Genomic DNA, 9,937 nt, shown 5'->3' with positions numbered 1-9,937 from the left:
GCCTGATCGAAAAATTCTCACACAACTTGAGAATCGCTCGAAAAGGGCAAAAAAATCTTACATTGTTTGCCCGGCTTTAGATAAAAAGATTTGTAGAGGTTTAAATACTTTGTTAAACTAAGCTAACTAGCCATAGCTTCTTTTAAGTAAAGAGCCAACCAAGCAAATACATGTATTTCCCTAACATCTCAAACTCTTTCTTTAAAGTTCACCTTCAGATTGTTTTTGATCTGTCGACTTTAAAACTTCCTCTTCCTTCTGAACATTTCCGAACTAACCGTGTCTCCTCTCGTCCTCCTGCAGTCTCCAGGTTTCTGTCCGCAACCGAAACCCTCTGGCCTTCTTTCCTGTCTTTACACAGGAAGCTAAAGGCCGTCATAGGAGCTGGCTACAATAACAGTGGATTTCCACCCTTATCTAGTACGGTAAACAAAAAGTCCTCCAATACTGAAAAGGAATCAAATGTTGTTGCTTGAGGATGACACAGTTGCTGAGGCCAAAATGATTTTAGAACAAACAGAGTCTGAAAAACTGAACTCACACCAAGGTGGTTATTTTAGCATTAATCTATAAATGTGTTTCTGTAATGTTGGAAAAAAGGCAGTTTTTTCTCCCTAAAACACTGTCTGTTACTACATAAAAAGAAAAAAATATGCTTTTTTAATCTTCCTTTATGTTTGGCAGCCCAATGTGCTCCAGTTTACAGCGTATTGTATTGTAGATGGCTCCAACAAACTGGTCCCATTGAATTTAAAAAGTGACTATTTTGTTTGATCTAAACTCCTTTGGGTCTATATTAAACCTTCTTGTATTACATCCCAATTCAACCAGTGTCCTACATCCTCAAAACCAGCTAACAAAGTAAACAAAGATTTCAAAAACAATTTCTTAAGTGTTACTGTCCAAAAAAAGAAGAAAACTTTAAACAGAAAGATTTAAATCCTGATAACCTTCACAGAGAAACATTCAGACAGATACATTCATTGCTTGATTTCAAGCCAAACCGCAAACGCCGACCTCCAAGCCAGGACATCCGTGGCTCCGCCTCCGCCTCTCAGGAAGATCAAGTTGCTCCAAACCTGATCTCATCTCCTTCACCACAAAACATGAAACTTAAAATAAAATAAAAAACCTAATCCCTCTTTACTTTCCAGCAGTCGGAGCAGCGGTCTAGGAGCTGATGATCTGACCTGACCAGGTCTCGTGCTTGGTGCCTGGGTTCAGGTGGGTGATGATCACTTCCACAGCCTGGACCTTCTGGTTTTTGGGAGGGATTGGACACACCTTGTATGTGACCTCATCCCCTTCCATAGGCACATACTCCCCTTCAATGCTGCACAGAGAACAGAAATGACAATTGTGTAAAAAAAAAAAAAGTATTAAACTATACAGTAAAATAAATGAAAATTCGATGGATATCACTCAGTTGACATTTTATTTTACTTTGCAAAGTAAAAAGAGAACAAGTTAATCATAACAGCCTCACAGTACCATGTTCTGCCCTGTTCGGATCTAGACACTGTTTGTCTCACTAAATTAAAGCCTGCAGAAAGAGCTGTGATTATCTCCACATAGCTTTACCCAAACAAAGATAGACACTTGGAAATAAACACTATTATGAAATAAATCCTGAGAAACAGTCATTGTTATGAGAGCCATTATTTTTATCCCAAATATCCCCTAATAGGATAAACAATCCATCTCCCTTAGACACCTTGTAGCCTTGCAGCTCTGATGCTTCAATGAATTAAACAAAAGGGATTTAATAGCAGATAGATATTTTTCCATCACACAGTGAAATAAGAACTAAATGAACACATTAGACTGCAGGAATCCTAAGCAGTAACATTACTTTTTACTAGGGGTGCAACTAACGATTTTTTTTTGTAAATCAATTTATCCGTTGATTATTATTTTGATTAATCAATTAAAGATTGGATAGAAAAAGGTTCCTTAAAGAAGATTTTTTTATGAAATTAAACCAAGTGAAACTAAATTTTATTATATTATTGATAGAGCATATAGTGTTAATATTTTTTAAATAATTTTGGTATAGTTACAGCGCTAAGTGGATCGCTTTATCAGCTAAAGGCATGTTTTAGAGTCTTTATGCTAATGTAAATGATTAATGAATTTCTAAATATATTGCTGATTATTTCAATAATTGATTAATCATTATTAATCCGATTAATTGTTTCAGCCCTACTTTTTACTATTTCAAACTGAGCACATTTTAAAGCAAAACTTTCACTTTAAAAAACATCAACCTAACTGATTTCACTTTTTTTTCTTTTAAACTGTATAAACGTTTACAACATTTACAACGCATGTGGTCAATTAAAGGGAATTAACTAATTGTTCAGTAAAATTCTGCANTGCATTTGAGATATCAAAAAAGTACTCCAGAGTGTTGTTCAGCATGGGGGTGAGTAGAAAATGAAGGCTAATCATGTTTTGGGTGTACTGTTCCTTTAAAGCCTGCAGAAAGAGCTGTGAAAGTCTCCACATATCTTTACCCAAACAAAGAGAGACACTTGGAAATAAATACTATTATGAAATAATCCCTGAGAAAAAGTCATTGTTATGAGAGCCATTATTTTTATCCCAAACACTCCCTAATAGGATAAACAATCCATCTCCCTTAGACACCTTGTAGCCTTGCAGCTCTTATGCTTCAATGAATTAAACTCAGCACTCATAAATCCATATATGTAAAAGGGATTTAATAGCAGATAGATATTTTTTCCATCACACAGTGAAATAAGAACTAAATGAACACATTAGACTGCAGGAATCCTAACCAGGGACATTACTTTTTACTAGGGCTGCAACTAAAGATTTTTGATTAATCAATTAAAGATTGGATAGAAAAAGGTTCCTTAAAGAAGATTTTTTATGAAATTAAACCAAGTGAAACTAAATTTTATTATATTATTGATAGAGCATATAGTGTTAATATTTTTTTAAATACTTTTGGTATAGTTACTGCGCTAAGTGGATCACTCTATCAGTTAAAGGCATGTTTCAGAGTCTTTATACTAATGTAAATGATTAATGAATTTCTAAATTAATTGCTGATTATTTCAATAATTGATTAATAATTATTAATCCGATTAATTGTTTCAGCCCTACTTTTTACTATTTCAAACTGAGCACATTTTAAAGCAAAACTTTCACTTTAAAAAACATCAACCTAACTGATTTCACTTTTTTTTCTTTTAAACTGTATAAACGTTTACAACATTTACAACGCATGTGGTCAATTAAAGGGAATTAACTAATTGTTCAGTAAAATTCTGCAAACTTTGGAAACTTTAAAGGGAGCTTTAATACTGTAAATTTCCAGGCATTATTTCATCACTACAGTTTTATTCTTCATTCTTATACATTTTTCTCTGACGTTGGAAAGGAACCAACAATTAAAGATAAAAATGTGTGATTTGGAATCACAGAGTGCAGCAGTGCAAAAATCAGGATGTTGTTGTTATTGACATAAACTGGGGGCAGAAACTTTGCTAAAAAAGTTTGGGTTTTTTTCTCCTGAAAAAAAAAATTTAAGAATGAAAAAAACATCTAAAACAAAAAAAAAATAAAAATAAAAATCTAAAACTTTAAGCAAATCTTAAAACTACTTGTCAGATTTTTTTCTTTATTATTTTGTTTATTTCATCTGGGAATATTTTGTTCAGGTGTCTGAGTTGTCAGTCATTATTCCACATCCTATTGTATCGAAGTCCCGCCCCTACATTGAAGGGGACAGCAGTTTGAAACTGAAAAAAATTAAAACTGAAATAAATAAAAAAATTATACATAATACATACTTTTTTATAATATATATACTTTTAATATAATTATATATAAATGATACCTTTTTTAAACTTTATCACCCCTTTTTAGCTCCATATTGTATAACTTTTTGGTATGTGAATGTTGGTTAATTACAGGACAGTGAGAATTTCAACTGCTGCCTCTCACTGCCGACGTGTTTTACACTGTTTAAATTTGTCTATCCTAAAAACAAATGTTGTTGCATGATCATGAACCTCTGACTGTTGGTCAGAACTAGAGTAGTTAACCTTCACAATGTGACAATTTGCCAACTGATATGATCTACCCAGATGAACCACACAGCGCCACAGGAAATCATTCCTGCCTGTGGTCATCAATCTCTACAACGCCTCCCTCAAATGATTCAGACACATACATAAGACTTATATGTGTATATATTTATATTTTCTTGTGTGGTTTGTTGTATATAAATATATATATATATAATCTGGAGCGTGTAACAAAAGTAATTTCCCTCTGGGATTATTAAAGTATTTCTGATTCTGATTTATCTTTAAAAGCAGAAAGAAAATCATTCTTATATTTCAAGTCATTTAAAGGACAAAAATACTCCTTGCATTTGCAGATCATTTTAATTGATCTGCTTAAATTAACCGCATATACACATATAAGGACATTTTTACTTATGAAAATCAGTTTTGCAGTGCAAATACATTTTAATCTTTAGAGCTACCATTCAAGTTGGAGACTTTATCATCTTGACTTTGTTCTTGTGGAGTGAATTTTGTCCGATAAGTCTTGAAAACAAAGAACACATTATGTAAATCGAAAAAAGAAAAAAAAAAAAGGAACAATTCTAAAATGAAACTTTGAAAAATGTGTTGATAAAAAGAGGCTTGGAGTGTAACTTTGCTGTTTTCTCTGATTTTATTTTCATTTTCTTTTTGTTTTCCTTTTCTTTCCATATTTCATTTCCTTTAATTGTATTTCTTCAAACTACAATATATATATATGTGTGTGTATTTACTGATTTTATATTATTAAATTCTATTTTTTCAAAATTTCTCCTCTCCCCCAACCCCCATTTTTGAAAATAAATCTGAAAATGGGGAATTTAACAAAAATATTTTTTAAAAATGTATCTGAGAAAACACCACTGTTACTTCCTAAAGCTTTCATTGATCAAGAATTTATTCAAAGTTTCATTTCATGATTGTATTTTATTTTATTTTATTTTTTTCATTTACACAGCGTGTTCTATGCGTGCAACAATAATGGAACAAAATTCACTCCATATAGTCTTGGCTGCCCATGGTCTCGCAGACTGATGGCTAGCTGGGTATCCCATTAAGTCATTAAATCAGACTTCCCATTGTCTCCCCAGCTGTCATTTCTTTGCTTATTGTTCCAGCGCTCTTGATATGAGAAATGGAAATTAATTTTACTATCATGAGTTTTAAGCCCAAACACAATTGAAAAAGGTTTAAACATATACTACTCCAACTCAAAAGATTAAAACTCAAACATGTGCGAGTTAAATCCTGGTGGTAGAAGCTGGAGGACGGTGTGATTGCTTGATGAGGAAGACTCACTCAGAAATGTGAACGAAGATGTCCTCTCCTCCATGAGAAGGACGAATGAATCCATGACCCTGAGACCTGGAAAAGTTTTTACACACACCCTTAAAAACAGGACCTGATCTGGCTCGTACCGTCCTGCAGGGAGAGAAAGAAATGATTTAATACAGAAGTTTTTTTTTTTCTTTAAGAATGAAAGAAAAAAACTACAAAATCAAACTTGTCTTTGTGTCTCTACTCACGCTGAGTATGTCCGGGTGCGTTTTGTTGGCAGTGGGCTGGGTAGCTCTCCAGGCTGAGGCGGCTTCCTCTCCCTCTCCCAAACACGGCTGCCTTCCCTCAGGAAAGGAAAGGAAAGCTGCAGGGGGGTACGCGGGGACGTCAAAGGCAGCTGGGCGTCTGTCGGCAATGAGGAGTCTGACATCTTGACTCGGCTTGGCTGACGATTTCCGTGGCACACAAAGAAGAAACGGGTGGAGGGTTACACCTCCTGCATGGCACCAGGGCTTTTGATGCAGAGACGGGAGGAGCACCTTAGGGTGGATGAATGAGGCAAACAGAAACCTGTAGAAAAGAACGGGGGAAAAATCAGCCGGAATGTTTTTGTTGGTCGCTGGAACCCAAAGTGGAGGCAGTGGTGTCCAATGGGGTTAAGGTCAGGTAAGGGAAGCCATTCTATCCTCTGTATTCTCTAATAAACTCTACTATATATAAAAAAAAAAAAAAAACATTTACATGCAGAGTTTTCCAATATTTTATAACAATATCGCTGCTGCATCTATAAAGGTTTATAACACTTATAATAAACTATATGTGAGGATCAATAAACAGAAAAACAACAAAAAAAACTATTGAAGTTAATCTGTTGCCTTTTTTAATTCACAAAAAGCTGTGAATATGTTGACTGATGTTAATTGAACTTGTTTTAATGCGATTGGGATGTTGGCAGCAAATTTGTTTTATGGAGGTCAAGATAAGAGAAAGAAAGGAGGCAAACAGGAAGAGGCTGGAAAACAAGCTCCAGCAGAACAATATCAGAGATGAAGAAGGTCACAGGCTGGTGTGAGCAGACAGATGGAGGTCTGGACAGAACCAGTGAACTGAATCCATTCTACAACAGGTTCAATTCAGGAACAAGCTCAGCATCTTTCTCTGCTGCCCACAGTCACACGGACATCCTGCCCTCATTTGACCCAAAGCTTCTCTGTTGCACCTAAAATTTTTCGACTTCCTCCTCTGTTATTGATTCTTCTGCTTTTTTGAGTTTATTCTCAGCCAAATCAGAAGATGGTGCTGCTCCCTATACCTTTCACCTGTCTGATTGTAGAAGTAAAGAGGCTTCCAGAGAGACTGAACCATAATAGGTCACCAGGCCCTGATGGCTCCAGAGTCATGAAGGCCTTTCCAGAGCAGCTCTGTGGGATTCTACAGAAACCTCTCAACCTCAGTCTGGCCCTGGAGAAAGTTCCAGTGATGTGGAAGACCTCCTGCCTTGTTCCAGGACCAAAGAAGACTTAGCCATCAGTCCTATCAGTCACTATAGACCTGTTAGTCTGACATCCCACATCATGAAGGTCCTAGAGAGATTTCTGTTGGTTCACCTCAGCAAGCAAACAAACAGCTACCAGGACCCCCTGCAGTTTGCTGGGGAGTTGATGATGCCATCATACACCTGCTTCAACAAACACACTGGCATTTAGACAAGACAGACAGCACTGTAAGGATCAGTTCTTTGATTTCTCCAGTGCATTTAATACAAGTCAACCTGACTGACTTTGTGAGAAACTTCAGAAGACTAAAGTGGAGGAATCAACAACCGCCTGGGTCAAAGACCACCTGACAGACAGACCCCAGTTTGTTAGACTGAAGGCTCAGCTGTCTGATCAAGTAGTCGGCACCACAGGAGCACCACAGGGGACGGTACTCTCTCCATTCCTTTATCCTCTGTTCACCTCTGACTTCCAGGACCAGACAGAATCCTGCTATCTGCAGAAATACTCGGATTACTCTGCAGTCATTGGGAGCATCAAAGATGGAGCAGAAGCTGAGTGCAGAGAGCTGATGAAACGCTTTGTGGCATGGTGTGAAAGCAATCATCGCATCTTGAATGGCAACAAAACAAGGAGATGATTGTAGATTTCAGAAGAAAACAGGAACAAGTAGAATCCTGTTAACATCATGGGAGAAGAAGTGGAGGTGGTGAAGGAGTAGAAAATACCTTGTGTTCACCTGGACAACAAACTGGACTGGAGAAACAACTTTGACATCATCTACAGGAGGGGACAGAGCAGACTGGACATCTAGAGGAAGCTTAGATCCTTCAGTGTTTGCAGAAACATGCTAAATATCTTTTATCAGTCTGTTGTGGACAGTGTGATCTCTTCCTCCATCATCCGCTGGGGTAACAGCTTCAGAGCAAATGGCTTAAAGTGGTTCAACAAGCTAATAAAGAAGGCCGGCTCTACTCTAGGAACTCCTCTAGAATCTCTAGAAGCAAAGAAGATCATGGACAGCAGTGAGCATCCTCTTCATCACACTGTTAACCAAACACAGAGAGTCTTCAGTAAGAAGCTTCTCCAGATCCGGGGCAAAACAGACCAATTCAGAAGATCCTTCCTGCTTACAGCATCAACACCAAAAACAATCGGTTTCTTAAAAGCCTTATGTGTTACTGCAACATTTAATTTGAATTCAATTAAATGAAGTGAATTAAACTCAATTATTCACTGCAAAAAAAATTTTTTTATTTCTAAATAAGTATTTTTTACAAAAAAATAAGTGAATCTTTTCTGGAATTGAGGAGGTTAGTGAGACACTTTGCCAATGGAAGAAGACAATTTACATTTAAAATAACAAAAAAACAAATGCATGGTCTTATTTCAAGTGCATATTATCTATTACTCATTCAATGGGAAATCATCTTAGTTACCTACTCCAATTAAGGGTAAATACACTTAGTTTAAGAAATGTTGACTTATTTGTAGATCGTTTTTGCAGTGTAGCTACAGACCATCGCACAATAAGCACTAGTAGAACAGCAAAACCAAACCCTAGACAGGAACTTCAAAGGTTATTTTGTGCCTGGGTGAATTTTGTGAATCTGTCATTATAACGTTTCTGAGGTTTCATTCTTCCTGAATTAAAGGCTTCTTAAAGTTGTTTTTCTTCTTGGTTTGTAGGAATAAAGCGAGCTCTGTCACAGCCTGGAGCTGCTGCAACAGACAGAAATGGAATAAAAAAAATGACCCCAGTATGAAATATAGTGTGAAACTTCCTCTTCCTCCCTTTTGGTTTTGCATCACTGGATAAACATATTATTTCCACATCATTATTATTAATTATAGTTCATAAGCTGCACGTTGAACTGTTTCATAACAGCCATTCCTGAGCTTAAATGAGCTCAGTCATCTATTTGGCTCAAACTAAATCATCCAGTCATTACAGGGAGAATTGATCTATATCGTTAATTTTCAGGACAATCTGCACACGCAGAGATGACTACAGGGCGTGGATGAACATCCCTGTTTGTGATGAAATCACAGCTGCGAGTGAAAGAAGGACCGACTTCATCAGCAGCCATACGGCAGCTTGAAAGCCTGATGAGGTGAGAGTGTCAGAGAGTGATTCCCGAAAGGATCCAAGCAGCAGCAGCAGCAGCACACTTTGTGCCTCTTCCCATCACTCTATATATAGTTCAGGACGGCTGGATTGGGGCCATCACTTGAGAGGACTGGAACGTCTAGGCAGGAGCTGTTTCTAAACCACAAACCCAGAAGCAGGTTTTATTAAACTTAATCCTTAGATTAGAAACCAAGTAGTAAATTCTAAATATACCTAAAAAATGATCTATGTCTGTTTGATGGGAGATCTGTTTTTAAAATGTTCTTTAACTGATTTCTTCTGTATTTTCCTTTTTCCTCATAGTTAAATGTTTCAAATCATCAAAATGTGCCGTAAAACTAAAAAATAATAATAAAACAACTATAATAAAATAAAAACATGTGCACTTCCTGCCTTTCCTGTTCTTCTTTCCTTTCGTGTCAGAAAATCTGTGCATGCGTGGGTTCTCTCTGGGTACTCCAGCTTCCTCCCACGGCCCAAAAACATGGTTGTTAGGTTAATTGGCGTCTATAAATTCTGATTAGATGTGAATATGAATGATTGTGCGTCTCTGTGTTGCCCTATGATGGCCTTGCAATCTGTCCAGGGTGAACCCAGCCTCTCACCCATAGACAGCTGGAGAACCCCTCGCCACCCGAGGAGGAATAGTAGAAAATGGAACGGATGGACCCGTCAAAATCTTAAAGGAGAAGTCCGCGCATATTCAGAATTCAAACTTTTAAAAGTACTTTAGCTATGAAATTATTCCATCCTGTTCAATAAATGAAAAGTGGTTTTAATTCAGAGTAATTTTCATGTGAATGTGCTTCATTGGAGGCATCCATGTTTGTCAAAGAACACTACTGCCACCTACTGGTTTGTGACGTCACGGTGCGGTATCGGCTGTTGATCAAGTCCCAGTGCTGTATCTGGTGTTTGTCACAACGCGCTATTATCCAAGTCATCTTGAA

At 36.9% G+C, this 9,937-nt stretch overlaps 1 protein-coding gene across 1 annotated transcript in view; it reads right to left on the bottom strand.

Annotated features, from left to right (window-relative positions):
- Window positions 1-6: 6 nt before the first annotated feature.
- Window positions 7-9,937, bottom strand: part of csdc2 (cold shock domain containing C2, RNA binding) — an 11,763-nt gene continuing 1,832 nt past the window's right edge. Inside the window, exons 2-4 of the mRNA XM_015384757.1 lie at window positions 5,609-5,930; window positions 5,382-5,504; window positions 7-1,333 (exon numbers count right to left, since the gene is read on the bottom strand). Coding sequence (XP_015240243.1) covers window positions 1,171-1,333; window positions 5,382-5,504; window positions 5,609-5,790 — 468 coding nt within the window. The 5' untranslated portion in view covers window positions 5,791-5,930 and the 3' untranslated portion in view covers window positions 7-1,170. The remainder of the gene's footprint in view (window positions 1,334-5,381; window positions 5,505-5,608; window positions 5,931-9,937) is intronic.

The sequence above is a fragment of the Cyprinodon variegatus genome, unplaced genomic scaffold, assembly GCF_000732505.1.
Source record: "Cyprinodon variegatus isolate N-32 unplaced genomic scaffold, C_variegatus-1.0 Scaffold322, whole genome shotgun sequence".
In the NCBI taxonomy this organism is placed as follows: Eukaryota; Metazoa; Chordata; class Actinopteri; order Cyprinodontiformes; family Cyprinodontidae; genus Cyprinodon; species Cyprinodon variegatus.
This window is presented reverse-complemented; position numbering and strand designations above follow the sequence as displayed.